Source organism: Homalodisca vitripennis, unplaced genomic scaffold, assembly GCF_021130785.1.
Source record: "Homalodisca vitripennis isolate AUS2020 unplaced genomic scaffold, UT_GWSS_2.1 ScUCBcl_1807;HRSCAF=5892, whole genome shotgun sequence".
Lineage (NCBI taxonomy): Eukaryota > Metazoa > Arthropoda > Insecta > Hemiptera > Cicadellidae > Homalodisca > Homalodisca vitripennis.
The window spans coordinates 45,057-60,914 of record NW_025777943.1 but is presented as its reverse complement, the minus strand read 5'-3'; the positions used below and the strand labels follow the sequence as shown (position 1 = coordinate 60,914).

The following is a 15,858-nucleotide window of genomic DNA, read 5'->3' as shown; positions in this document are numbered from 1 at the left end:
CAAATAGCTAATATGAATGCATATAGAAACTGTGTGTTTGAGAGTGATTTAGATGGACGGATGAATGGAAAATGTTATACTTAACAACAGTTGCAAATTTCTAACGCAATGAAACATTTATTATTATTACTAGTAGATTAGTGTTGAAACTTTAAATATTAAAAGAAAAAATATAGTCTTGCTGCTGAAAATACAAATTTTAATATGAGTAGTCTGTATAAAATAATATAAAAGTCTTGATGACCACTTTGCTAGTTTTCATATGTTAAAATGGAAATTAAAACACGTGGTCAATATTACTTATTAATAGTTGGAATCAAATTGTTCATTACACTTTTAGATGCGATTTAAATTGAGAGAATACCCATAAAATAACGACTTAAATAAAATATCCGCTAAATTAATAATTACTTGAGATTAAAAACACAATTTGTGATAAATAAAGATTGAGTTATTATTGAAGTTAGGTGAAATTTGAAGTAATATTGTCAGGATTGTCAGTGACTAAGTAAATAAAACATATGAAATATTGATTCGTGTAATATTGATATATTTAAATATAAAAAAACTTTTGAATGATAGCCTACACTATCGAGTAACAAATTGAGAAATGGGGAAATATTAAAACATTTTAACTGGTCACTGTGTTCTCTATTTATAGCTTAACGAGTGAAGGAAATAATAACTCTCGTTTATTTTCATAAACTATTTAATTTTTTTCTAAAAAGTGAACATAACATGTTTTCAGTAAATTTTGTCATTGTTTGATTAAGTAAAAATATTTGCAGTGACAATAAAGGCATTTATTTTTAATTTCTACTTAACTTCATATTGGAACGTCGTTACGTTTATGCCAATATATTGTATATAATTTTGAAAGAAAACGTATTAAAAGTAAATATGAAACATTAATCAAATTAAAAACTCTCTAGGTTGAAAGTTGAGCAGAAAACCATCAGTAGGCTTGTACATGAAGAACAAATCGAGAGGTAAATTGTTGAAGTCTTGTTTAGTTGTGAATGTGTACTTTCGTAGTAAAGTTGCCACAATGAACTTGACCACCACCAGACCGTATGCATAAGCTGAAACAAAAACCATTGTAATGTCAATAAAGTTGGATGATAAGACAAAAGGACGAGATTAGGTAAGATAAGATAAGAGACGAGTTTATGATAGGCAACGCTGGATTGACTAGACGAGGGGGAATGAGAATGGAGTCACTAGAAGGAGAGTCAGGAAAGAAAGACTGTTAGAAAGTCGAGAAAGGACAGCTGAGACGGTTTGGGAATAAGAAGAAAATATAAGAGAACATATGCTGACAAAATTATGAATACAAATTATAGAAGGAAGAGTGTTAATAAAAATATATAGAGTCGGTTGATTATACAAATAGAATCCAAAGGTAGAGAGAGAAGAGGAAATGAATGGAAGAGATGAGATTTGAAGATAAAAGGTGTTTGCAGAAGACTTTGTGCCAAATAAACCAAGCAATGCTAATAATAGTGAAAATGAACAAGGAAGTTTGAAAAAACTGTGTGAATTAAAACTTTGATTTATTTCCTGCAAAATACGTATGTAATTTTCCATTTGTGACAACTTATTTGAAAAATAGGTAGAAAATAAAAATTAATCAGTACATCCGAATATTTTGTATGCTATTTTTGTGATCTCCACAATGTATAACCTACTTTAATTACTAATTAATTTCGTTGCGCACATTATACTACCTATAGAATAGAAGAAAATTCACGTGTTTAAGAAAAACTATATTTTCAAACTGTGCTATGTAATTGTTGTACAAGATTTAGGTTTATAAATAACATTCACCTCCAGCACTGTAAAATTAAATATTAATACATATAATTTTTGTAGTGCAATTGTTATTAGGCAAAGGAATTGGATTGAAAAATAAAAGGAAGATAATAATATATGTGTAAAATTAGTATATTGGAAAAAAAATTCAAACAGTGTTTTAATTCGTACTTGTATGATTTATATTTGTAAATTTAGATTATTTACTGATGACAAGAATTTTTATGATAATATTTTAATAGTATTGTGTTCTATAATATTATATTTTATTATTACAACCTTATTATATCCATACCTGGGCACTTCCTAGGACCTCCACCAAATGGAAGGAAAGCATACTTCGGCCTGCCAGCAACCTTCTCTGGGAGGAAGTGGTCTGGATAGAACTGGTCCGGGTGGTCCCAGTAGCGGGCGTCTCGGTGTACCAAGCACATCGCTATAATGATCTCTGCCTCGGCTGGGAGTGTGTAATTTTTTATTTCTGCAATACAAACATATCCTATGATGTGAAAATAATTTGGAAAGAAATGTCGACGTGGTAAAACTTTTTAAACATTTTCCGTTATTTTTTTATGAGATGAATGGCAGTAGAATTAATAGACACAATATCTTTGTGTTATCATAAATTTAAAGTTCCATCCTCTCTGAAAATGTAAACAGTGTTGTTAAACAAACTAAAGGAAACTTAGTTCTTGTATGAAACAAAGATTTTTGTATGATGCAGACACGTGATACAGTCTCGAACATACTACGGCTGTCTGCAATAGATACAGACGTTACACATATGTAGCAGTAGACTCTGTTCACAGGAAAATTGTTATGTTTTCCAAAATGGTGGAATGCTTCCATAACTGGTTAGAATAGGCGCGCAAGTACAGGAGATTGACTTTATATAAAAACGACAAAATTTGCATAACAGAATGTACAGTAGGAATGTAGATGACAGAGGAAAAAGCTATAACTTTTAAAGGACAATATATTTAATATTCATCAAAAATCACAATCTAACTTACCGTTTAAATCTATAAAAATATTATCTTTGGAATAGGAATAAAAATTACATCAAATCAAATTTTATTTTAGAAATTAAATTTCTTCAATTTTGATCAAAAAACGTCTTTAATATTTCTTACCCTTAAAACAGCATCCTTTAATTCTATCGTTCTAAAGATATACGCATGCGTTTTACATCGTAACTGTAAGTTACCGAGTAATAAAGTCATAATCATCAAAGAATATTGCGAATACTCAATATGGACATGCAAAATAGACTTGAATTGCGAAGTAGGAAGAAGTCGTGCATTAGGTCCATAAACTCCATGAAATTTCGGCGTCTGCCAGAAGCACTAAATACCCGAAATCAATTCCTCTGAAGGCGGAAGCATATTGAACTAAGTAACAATTACCTAACCGGCACTGCTAACTCCATTCACCACCACATTGTGACACCGATAAGAACATTAGCCTTTTACAATTTTTCAATAAAACTTATACTACACATATGCTTTAACCTCGCGCTCTCTTATCTCACCATAACCCAAATTTTCTATGATTCGTTAGTCACAAAATGAAATCAAGATGGTGTCGCTACTTGTTAGACTTAATTCAGATGCCAAAAGTATTTGGCATGAATGTAGATGTCAGTAATGATTTCAGATGCCAATCAACCGAAATCGTTACTGAGGCATCTATAAAACTCAAAGTGTTGCAACTAGTTAAACAATGCTGTGGAAATGTCCTTGGGATTCCTTTACTAAGGGATATACAATGAAATTCATATACTCCTCAAGAGTATAATGTCTCTAAAAATAAACCTTTTTCCTAAAAAAGTTACTGAATATGTACTTTTCAATTATAAATATGTATGACCAAATATAATATTCTTACCAAGAGAAACATCACTTCCTAACCGCCTAATGACAACAGGTAAACCGAACAATCTTAGAGCTTCCTTGGTGACCATGTCCAGATATTGGCAACGTTGCAGGTCTGCCAGGCTGATATCTTCAGAGTCACCTAACACCTGATCTAGTTCATTGCGGACCTTTTCTTGATGTATAGGGAACATTGACAGCAGCAGCAGTACCCAACTCTGCGTCAGTGACATTGTCTCGAATCCCTACAAGAACAGTGCCAAACTAATTTAGAGTTTCCGTGGTAAGGTACATTAGTTGCTACTGCTATATTTTATCAGATCTTTCTGATGTAACCTATAATATTTTAACGTAGGTATCACTTTTGATATAAACACACAAGTATTTGCTACTTAAGTAAATCAAAATTAAGATCATTAAATGTATTACAATTATCTAAATTTTGATCTACATGAAAATTAAAGAAAACACGAAAAAGGTAGAACTATAGGGAATAAAGGATTAAACAATTAAAATTTTAATTGCTGGAATTTTATAGTAAAACTATCAAAAACTTATTAAAAATTACAAGACGATTTTTAACGTATGAAATTTTCTAAAAGTGTTCCATTAAATAACACATTTCAAAATTAGTAACATAATTAGATGAGGTTAAACGGATCTTGTCACTCATGGGGCTGATAAAGCCTGATTTCATCTGTCTATATGTTTTTATGTCCGCATAATATCTCGAAAATGAAATTTCCTGTACATTTGAAACTGCAGGAAGCTTCATTTCTATATGAGGAACACTGATTTATATGGTGGTGCATGTCAGTCGCTCAATGGGATTTGGCTGAGCGTTAGCAAATACTTTTACATTGGTCTTATGGGAACCGTGATGGCAACGAGAAAATAACAGATATACACTCATAAGAGATTTAAACATGCAACATATTTACATATGTAGCCTATTGCAACACTTACAACATCATGTTATAGTGACTTATTGTGTAGAATTTTGTTGTACAAACACACAAAACCATTTTAATGAACCAAAATGTGAATGCATCATGGGGCAAGCTAACTCGAAAAGATTTCATATGCAGAGTTAAAATTTTATTTTATATATCATTTATACAAGAATGAGTTCTATGATAGAACTTTCACTTTTGTGTCAACTTATTTTTTTGATTGTGTGCCTGTTTATCTGTTTGCAGGACTTGTCAAGAATGAAATGAGATATAGATGTGAAATGTTGCATGCAACCTCTGTGACGCGCGTACGATACATGATGCAGCGAACTCATACCTTGTAATATTGATACTAGTAATTTTAACAGGTGGTAAACACCACGTAAACATTGCTAAAATTATAGACTTTAAAGCTGAAAATAAATTAAATTTGAGTTTCCATAAACATTGAAGGTTTGTTTAGAAAATTTATCATTGGTGCCGTTTGTACCTTATTAAGAAAGAAATTCTGACCATTGATGAAAATTTTCCGACCCTTAATTTATTTGTGACACAACCCCCTTGTATGGGACACTTAAACTACTTGCTCTTGTATTTTCTTGTTGATCATATAATTAACGGACAATACATAGCACACGACTTTTCAAATGTTTTGGTAGTATAACCTCATAAATGTCAGTGCAAACAAATCTAATGGCTGATATTGTTTAAAAACTTACTGCAAGCATTATATCCATAATTTCGTGCACAATTTCTTCATCGCTGAGTCCATGTTGAAAGTAAACGTCCAGCAATTTTTTTGTCTTCTTATCAAACTCTACAACAGATCCATAAATATAAGTGCACAAAAAATTAAATATTTTTTAAATGTTTTGTAAAATAATACGAGTTGTTCAGTTATTGCCATCATTGGCAGTTCTTATAGCAAATTTATTTCAAATGATTATATGAACAATTTTGGTATAGTTTTTTATCAGTAAGTCACTGCTTTACAAAATTCATGTAGAAATTTCAAGTTTTTATATTTAATGTAGTTTCTGTGAAATAATTGATGAGTTTCTAATTAAAAATGTATTCAAACCCAGAACATTTTCAGAGTGTTTCTTTATCAAATTAATCCTTTACAATATTTAAATGTGTTACATTTCCTCAAGTAATTAAAATGCAACAAAGGATTACTCATCCATCAAATAACATTAGTTAATCGTTAAATTAAGGTATCATTTATATTTATTGTAGTAGTTAATATATTTATTGTAGTAGTGTATCTAATAAAAAGTTAAATACAAAAACTCGGCTTAGTTGTTTCATTTTGAGTGAATAAAATAAGATATATTTTTAAAGATGATAAAAAAAGATTGAATGACAGTAATCATGATAGTAAATTTTTTACTCATTGTATTCTTTTATCAAAGCGATATACTTTACAGTTATCTCCAAAAAAACTTTGTAATCTGATAAAAATCTAATTTTAACTGAAAAATTATTAATAATTTTTTACTATTATAATTTCATTTTAACTATTATTGAATTACTATGTAAACGCCTGTCATCCGTAATTGACCAGTCGCAATAATCATATGTTTGTTGGTAAGGATCTTTAATTACACTGAATAGATGATGTTTGTAAACCCCAAGGAATAAACGATGATTTACATTTTAAGTTAATGGGATCCACCACTATCTCTAACTGTTTTTGATGTAATTGTTTATGGTAATTTTGAATTAGATTGCTATAATACATTAATAGGACACTACATTGGAGGATTTAATGTAAAGCATACTTTAAACATATACTGTTCTATGTTTTTTAATGTTTAAATGATTTTTAAACGTTTACGACTTCTCGAAAATTTCATTTATCTTTATTCTTATAAATTATTAATTGTATACGAACAATATTACTAACTACCTAACCAAGTAACTACTACCAAGTAAAAAACAGATCTTTTGAAATCAAATGTTTGCTAATATTTTTGTATACTTTATTTATTTAAAAAAATCATGGTAGTAAGTTCGAGATACCGCAATATCATTATATTGCTATAAAAAAGTTGTAAAAATGTAAAAGGCATAGGTAAATTAGTTACAGTTGTATTCATCAAAATATATTAAATAATACAAATACTGGTAAACGGCAGAGTGTGCTCAAGATTAACAAAAGTCCCTTAGATGCCCCTTGGTTCATATGTAATCTCTTCACTGGATCTGTTTTACTCGTCCTCTTTTAGTTTAGCATATTTAAATAATTTTCTGTAGTTTTTATACTTCTCACTATAGCGAGCCTGCCGCAGCCACAGGCGATCGTAGTTTTTCTTTGTAATGTCGAAAGTTCTTCTTCCAAGTGAGATATCTGATTTTTCTAGCAATTATTTATAGTCATCATGGATCCTTAATTACTGATGCTGATTTCTTCTGCAATTTTAGCATCAATTCTAGCTTTGGCTGTGAAAATGGTTTTGGAGCGCTTGCTCCAAATCAGAATATGCAATGATACATTCGCATTTTGAGCATTTCCTCATGTACATCGTTCCAACAGTTCTTTAGATGTCAAACGGATGTACAAAGACATCGTGTGTCTTAAAAAAGCTCATTTAATGGAGTTTTGACGAAACCTTCATGCTTTCTTGGATTTGCATTGTTCGCTATGTCGCACTGATAAAAACTCGTCACAAAATGCTAGGATTTCTCTAATAATAACTGAGTTGAACGCTTTTTATTCCCCCCTCCACCATTTTAATAGCGTCAATCTCAAATAAAACCGTCATGTTAGCAGATTCAATCCTGAAAGAAGTCTACAGCATTAAATTCCTTGTAATGCACTTAGCTCGAGGGTTGACATGAAATTATAACATTAATTATATTTGCGTTAAATTATCTTTAGAATTTCGTGTTTTGAGACCATTAGCCAAGTATTGCCCCACTCAGGCTCTGATGACGGCTTATTATGGCTTTATTCACTCCCACCTTACCTATGGAGTGGTATTGTGGGGTGCCATTGCAAACAACGAGTTCATGAGAGTGTTCAAGTTGCTGAAGCGAGCGATTCGAATAATCACTCATTTGAATTTCAGAGTCTTCTACACATAACGTAGCTATGGTAGAAACGTTGATTCAATTTTAAAGTGGAATTTATAAACAGTTTTCCTCCCTCGTCTTGTAGAACTAGAGCTAAACTCAACATTAAAATTGAATCAACCCTTCCTACCATAGCTAAGTTATTTGTAAAAATCTTGATTGCCCTACCGTGCTTAGAAATCGTGCCAAAAACATCGCAGTGCACTCCATTGTGTACTACCTGATGAGACAATGAGACTTCCACTTTACCTAGATTACACTATATTATTGTATTTTGTAGTCTAGGCGCCTCTGATGGCGAAACGATGTATATATTCGTTTTTAATCTCTTCGTCGTCAACATTTTTGTATCTCTTTAGACAAATATGACTCCAGATTCCAGGAGTCAAATCTGATTCAGAGCCTTGTACAGAAACCTTTAACAATTGCAACTGTTGACTCTGCCAAGTTTCTATATTTTCGAAACAACTCTGTTCTGTATGTCTAGATTGTACCATGACAACTAGCCAAGACATTCATTCGTATGATAGGCAGGGGAAACTACCGAACTGATAGACGCAGAAAATAAACTGGTAGTTTACGAACATCTTTCCTCATAGGCAGGTGTTCACCTCATCAACAAGCTGGCCAATTAGATAAGGAATGTCGCAAACACCGTAGGTGCTCAAAACTAGTTTTAAACGCTATTTAGCACCACAAACATTTTATAATGTTAATGAGTTTTTTTACTTGTTTAGGAGATCGCCCTGCTTTGGCCAATGGATGAATTTTATGTCTGAGTGCCTGATGTAGTGACAATGCACAAAAGTTTAGCTCTGACCTTAGAAATTTATGGTTGCTATACATGTTTCTGCAATAAATATTGATTTATTGTTAAGAATATTTTATTCTTATTTATAACAGCGCAGAAATAATTAGCATACAAGCGTTTTTGTTTGGTTAGTTTAATATTCGGTTCATCACTTGGAGATGCATTTTCATCCATACAGCAAGAACACAAAACATAAAATCTCATAGTGTAATATATACGTACCAGTTTCTTCCTCATTGTGTTTCCCACACTGCAATATCTTTCGCCTTTCAGATATTATCTAGAAAGACAATTAGAACACATGAAACATGTTTTTTTTTTTAACAGAACATTGCTTGAAATTTAAATACTAAATTATATGTAGAGCTAAATTAAGCGTTCATATCTCTAATCTATATATATAAAAATGAATGTTTGTATGTTTGTCCTTTATGGAATCGTGAACTATTGGACCGATCATGATGAAAATTTGTACGTATATGTATTTTTCCACGGAGAAGGTTTATAAGCTATGCCCATCCCCTTTCCCGATTCAGGATTCCGCCCCACTGGTTACAGAAATACCCATAAGAATGCATTGCAGCAAACATATGTTTAACGTCTTTTCAAATTTTTAATCAGCTGTTCTTTGTAAACATATATTACACTTATAGTTTTAAAGCATGGAGTAAGCTTAAGAGAAACGACAATTTTTTTTTTTTTTTTTTTTTTTTTTTTTTTTTTTTTCTTTTTGCCTGTTGGCTGGCCTTTATAATCTTATAATGCGGCCACGTAGTACACTTGTTATGTCTTCTTTCTAGTTATTTGCCGTATTCACTTTTTAAATATGAACCTTGTGGTTGCCGGCCAAGCTATGAACAATTAGTTAGTCTTTGCATTTTCCAATTCATGTGTTTTTTTTTTTTCTTCTTTTTTTGTAATTTACTATATTGCTATTAGCTTATCAGATGTTTATTTTCATTTTGTTTGTTTTCTATGAAGGTTATGTAGAGTAAAATCCATACCCTAGAACCATAATTTCTAAACATGTTCTGTGTAATTTTTATGGTTAGTTAGGAGAAGGAAAAAAACTAAGGAAAATCTCTTTGATTGGATTATATGATAGTGATTTTTGATATTTTTCACTGCCACTGCATGTATTCTAAGTGTTCCACAACCTATTCAAATTTACATGGTTCTACTTACTATTTTTAAAAAATCATTAATTTCTTTATAAATTTGAGTGTCTGCTTTTCGCAGCAAATCGATTAATTATAATATTCGAATTCTGTTGATTGGCTTTGTATCTTGATTGATTTACTTTCTTGTAACTAAGTTGCCTGGCATAAGAGTACTTGGGACATTCCAGCAAAACATGTTCCATTGTCTCTATCTTTGCCATTGTTGCAGTTTAGGCATAGCGGAGTGAAGTATTTTTTTATTCTGTATAGACATGAATTTACATTGCCATGACCAAGCCTCAATCTACTGATATTAAATGATTTCCCACCTGCTAAAATTACATGATTTAAACCATGGGTAATTTTGTAAATTGGCTCTGTATCTGTTTAAACCACCCAGCTTTTGAGGATTGTTGTAAGAGGTTTGTAAATTGTAAACCATAAAATTTTTCTGGAAGGCTTTAAAATCATCAATAGGTACTGGCAGGTATTGTGTTTCCACTCCATCATTAGCTGCTTCCTTAGCTAATTTATCCACCCTTTCATTATAATGGATTCCTATATGTCCAGGTATCCACTGAATATATATTCTTTTCTGTGTTTCCACCAACAGTTTAAAAATCATCATGATAATACCATTTTCTTTGATGTCCCTTACTGCAGTTTTCCAATGCCATGATGGCTGATAAAGAGTCAGTGCATATAACTATGCTGACTTCATTTAATGGTAGAACAAACTCAACTGCTAAATAAAATTGCATATATTTCTGCAGAGTAGCTCGACATATACTGGCTTAGCTTAAATTTGTGTTCTATTTGTAGTGATGGAATATAAACAGCAGCTCCAACCTTTTCATTGCATTTTGAACCATCTGTGAAAACTGCCAAAAAATCTTTATATTTTGTTACAAACATTCTATTTATTCCCTGATGGATTACCGCCGCATTACAGGTCTTTTTAACTGTAACTTTCATTATCTATTATGTATTAAATACTACATTTGGATTAGTCAATAAAATTGGACAGTCCAAATCCCAGTGGTTTGGTATTTTAAGTTTATGGTCAAAGTAATTATGATCCACTTCACCAATCTTATGTATGGCTTTTATATACAGAGGGATTTTCCTATTCTTCCAATAACTTGACATGCTGATTAATAGATTGAGATAATTAATTTTATAGTGTGCTGGATGTTCTTCATCATATATTATTTTGTATATGACTCTTTCTGCAATGGCAGTACGCCTCATACTTAATGGTAATGTAGAGGTTTCGGTTTGTAAAAGCTATGATAGGTGTAGATTTAAATGCATCACATGGTTATCCCTCAAGGCTTGATTTTGTATAAACTTCAAGTTTATTCAGTAACTTTTGCAGATACATGACCAAACAAAAAAACTACAATAATCCAGTTTAGCCAGTATGAGACTTCTGTATACTTTAATTATGAAGTCCGGATGAGATCCCTGTCTTCCACATGCTAACAGTTTAAGGATATTTAAGTCTTTTTGACATTGGTTGCATAGGTTATTTTATATGATCTGAAAATGGACAGTTTATTATCTATTGTCACACCTAACAGTTTGATAGTATTTTTAGGTGTTACTTTGTGACCATTAACATAAAAATATCCGTACGGTTCATTATCATTATTTCTTTTTACTTGAAAATACTGTAATATTACTTTTGGTGGCATTAAGCTCAAGATATAGTTTATCAAAGCTTTTAAACAATGTTGTTGAGTGCAATTTGCATATTGTTGAATGCTGTGTCATAGTTCTTATGACAAGTGTAAAGAGATATATCATCAGCAAACTGTACTGTCTGTATTTCTTCAGGTAGGATGTTCTTTTAAATCAGAGACGTACAATGAAAAAAGAAGAGGACTTATTACACTTCCTTGAGGCAAACCTTTGTAGGCATGTCTGGTAATTGTTTCATTTGGAAGAATCAGATGTAGACTTCTTCCTATGAGCCATTTACTAAAATGATGTATAAAACTTTGTTGGTATACCTTGCATGTATAATTTTCTCAGTAGGAGTGGAATAGCTACATTATCATAAGCACCTGAAATGTCAAGTGCTGCAACAATAACATTTTCTCTTTGAGTTAGCGCAACCTGTATATCTGTGGTTAAGGTAAGTAAATAATCTGAGCAGCCACGCTTCTTCCGAAATCCCAAATTGATTTTCAGGAATTAATTTTTGTTTGTTAATTAGCCACTCAAACCTATTCTTGATCATTGTATTCATGATCTTCATTAGACAGGAGATTAATGAGATAGGCCTATATGACTGTTCATTACCTTTATTTTTATTAGGTTAAGAATAGCTATTATTTTAATTTCTTTCCATTGTTTAGGTAATTCCACTTTATAGTTCCATATATTATTGTAAACAATTTAGCAGAATACAGAGTGCACTCAATTGGGAGGTTCTTTATCATCATACTATATGTGACTCCATCTAATTCCTGGGGATGTATCCTTTTTCTAGAATAAATAGCATTATGAAGTTCTTTCATAATAAAACTATCTTCAAGAAAGCTTCCTTGACTGGTAATATTGATTATGGGGGTAGTTAATTTCATTGACTTGAGCTACATAATCTGGAACAATATGACTCATAAATTTTTCTGCCAATTCAGTATTATTATCAAATTCATGATTGTGGGCCATTGTGTTGTTCCTTAGTTTGTTAATAATTTTCCAAGCATAGGTTGATGACTTTCTGTCACTAATCTGATTGCATAGATTAGACCAACCCTGTTTTTTCGCTTGTTGAATTACTACCTGAGCTTTGTGTTGAGCAATTTGATAATTTCTATATGTAAGTGCAGTCATATTTTGTTTAAATATTTTAAAAAGACAGCCTTCCTCTGAGCAACTGCCAGAGAACACTGTTCAGTCCACACCAAGTTTTAGGAACAAAACCTAACTTTTCAGCAATGTTTGCCTTTCTTGCACAAGGAGTTGCCATATTTATTGCCTCCGTCATTAAGTTATAAAATTTATTTATATCTACCGATGAATGGTCAGGGATATCCGCTAACACCTGCTCTATGTAGTTTGTATACACTTCCCAATTAGCTCTCTTAACATTTCTAGTATAATTCTTGTTTAGATTTATGTTAGAATACAATTGACTAATTTGAAAGCTGATTGTAATTGGAAAATGATCACTCCCCATTGGATCATGCAATACATCCCAACTGAGCATCGTTGAGTATAACTTAGGTGAAACAAAATGTTAAATCTATTATAGACTGTTGATGGTATTAAAGCTGGAGCTGTGGTTGGATTATTTGAGTTTGCAAGTATGAATAGGGAGTTATTGTAATGGTTGTATATATCATTACCTCTACTGTTAGCTTTATTGCAACCCCAAAAAAAGGGTGGTGGCATTGAAGTCACCGCACACTAGAGTATACCCTTTATCATCAGAAATAAATTTTCAAAACCAAAATTCCGTGTTTATTTTCTTCTTGGTGCTATACAAGTTTATGATTTTATTGGGATACTTCAAAATTGGTGGTGGTAATACTAAGGAGTTGGGTAGATTTCTGTATTAATTTCTCTAACTACTTGAGTAGTTATGGCTTTGTGTTACTATTAGTGCTATGCCACATATCCATCCATCAAATCTGTCTAGTCTTAGTAGATAATAATTGTTGTCAAATCAACTTGTCATGATTGGTTAGCCAAGTTTCTTGTACCGCACCAATATGAATGCCCTGATTGGAAAAGAATTGCATTACCTCAGGCCATTTATGTTTCAATGACCTGGCATTCCACTGAAATACTTTTAAATTATGTATTTTCCATTGTTGCTAATATTGTTAGTTTTAATAATTTAGTTTCAGTGATCTCAAAATAGATTGATGAAGGTTAAGTAAGGATGACATTATTTATTTTTAGTAAAGCTATTGCCTTTACTATTTTATACCTAATTTGTTCGGTTTTTCAGGAGGTCTTACATTTTCACCTTTGCTTGTGTTATCTTTATTTATGCCTATAAGGTAAGAAGAAAAAGATCTCTTCAATTTGTTTTTTTGCTGTGTTAGTATTTGATAGGTTAATTTTAAGGCATTTACCCCTTAACTCGTAAATTTTATCCTGCAAAAGGGTTTTTAATTGCTCTCTATTACTTTCATTGTCTGTTGATAGCGTAGAGTATGTTTCTTCGATGTTGTCTGAACCTGTACTTGATTTGGCTTGTTTGTGTTACCAAATCTATTTGAAGGGATTTGTCTGGAGTTCATGTTACTACTGTAACTGAAGGTATTTACTTTAGATTTTAGGTTTTCTGTATGTGTAGGCACTATAACTAGCACTATTATCATTTTCAACTAAAATTACTCAGAAGTGAAAATCTATTATTAGGATGGTAGTAAGATGGTTTGTTATTGCCAGTTACAGGTAGTTCTGGATAATCCGAATCATTGTTTGTTTTAATTTTTTCTGCATAAGATTGTTTTATAAAACGGTTATCTTTGTTATTTTATAGGTTATAGGATAGTGTGCACTAGCAGTAAAATAATCTTCCTTATTGACGCTCATTCTGTTTTTAATAAGTTTCTGCCTTTTGAACTCCGGACAAAACTTCGATGAACTACTATGTGGACCATAACAATGTACACATTTCTTAGGTTGTGAACAAGGTTCAGATTCCGAATGGAATTTGTCTCCACAATCTCTGCATAATCTTTCATTTTTACATGGTGAATTAGCCACGTGTCCGTATGAAAGGCATCTGTAGCACTGTTTAACAGGAATAACAAAAGTTTCAACCTTCATACGAACATAATTAAGTTTAATAAAATCTGGAAGATTATCTGATTTCAAATGTTATTTTTACAAAGTTTGTATCAACCAAATTATTGTTTACCCTTCTTTTAATTCTATGAACTTGAATTAGAGGGTGTTCACTTACAGATTCATTTAGTATTTCAATCCTCGCTTACTTCAGGTTCTACATATACAACTCCTACAGAATAAAATTCTGATGGTGGGTACAAAAAAACATTGTTGTTCATTAATTGATGTGAATCAATTAAGTTATTTGCAGCAGTGTAATTTTTGCAAATGACTGATAGATTATTACCAGCACGTGTAATAAAATCTATATCATTGTGGTGTTGTTTGATTATTTTTCCCACTTGAAATGGATTTAGTTTGTGTTTTATCTTTATGTTGAATAATTATTTCATATGGTCCTTTATTTTTAGCTGTGTAGTACCTTTTGATAAAACTTTTTTTAGCATTAGTTTTGGCAGCTAACCCATTTTTATTAGAATTATACTCCTCATTGGCCTGATCTCTTTTCCGTTTTAACTCTTTACTGTCAATGTTAGCATTACTACAATAAGTGTGATCTAAATCCATATTAATGGGGTCATTTGGATTCATAATAGATTCCACGGCTTTTTCAAGCTCCAAATCATTAGTAGCCATTTGGCTTGGATTGGCTGGACCTGATTCGGACATCTCAGGTCCAGCCTAAACGTGCGCGGAATAAACTATTCTATAGGTTAAATTTGGCGTGGGACAGGATTAGATTATAACAATGTTTCTAAAATAATGAAAGAAGGTTAACGAAAGTAAACTATGGAAGAAGAAAGTTACAATGTAAACATAAAACTAAAATACTAGAAATATAAATATTTGGATAACGGTCTGTGAGGTTAGGTATGGATAACGATAGTTGGCAACCACAAGTAATCTCACTAACACAAACGTCGATCTTATATCTTACACATAACCCATATTATGCTAGTTCAACGATGAGCTATAATTTATTGTCTGAACAAAAATAATATTAATTTTTTAAATGAACACCACACGTCACCTGTTTCACTTTGTTTGTCTGATTCTGGTTTCTACGACAAATTTTGTTTAAACTGTTTTTTGCAATCACTGTTAAACATAGACTTTACTATCCAGATAATACAATTCAAATTTGACGTAAAAAATTCACCTTTAACTGCAATATTTATTTAATATTAAACCATGCTCATGCTTGATCAGAAGAGTAATGCAGATATCATAATTACTATCTTACGTTGGCTACAAATATAAAGAATGTTATAAAATCAAACCTTAGTTGTTTTTTTTTGACAGAAGTATGGTTCTCAAAACTCCGTGTGTACATATTCTCTCGATCGAGACAA

At 31.6% G+C, this 15,858-nt stretch overlaps 1 protein-coding gene across 1 annotated transcript in view; it reads right to left on the bottom strand.

The window, feature by feature from the left end:
- Positions 1-706: 706 nt before the first annotated feature.
- LOC124371676 (cytochrome P450 4c3-like) overlaps positions 707-15,858 on the bottom strand; it is a 38,793-nt gene continuing 23,641 nt past the window's right edge. The window contains exons 8-12 of the mRNA XM_046830014.1: positions 8,751-8,808; positions 5,359-5,456; positions 3,700-3,931; positions 2,108-2,293; positions 707-1,082 (exon numbers count right to left, since the gene is read on the bottom strand). Of these exons, the coding sequence (XP_046685970.1) occupies positions 913-1,082; positions 2,108-2,293; positions 3,700-3,931; positions 5,359-5,456; positions 8,751-8,808 (744 nt within the window). The 3' untranslated portion in view covers positions 707-912. The remainder of the gene's footprint in view (positions 1,083-2,107; positions 2,294-3,699; positions 3,932-5,358; positions 5,457-8,750; positions 8,809-15,858) is intronic.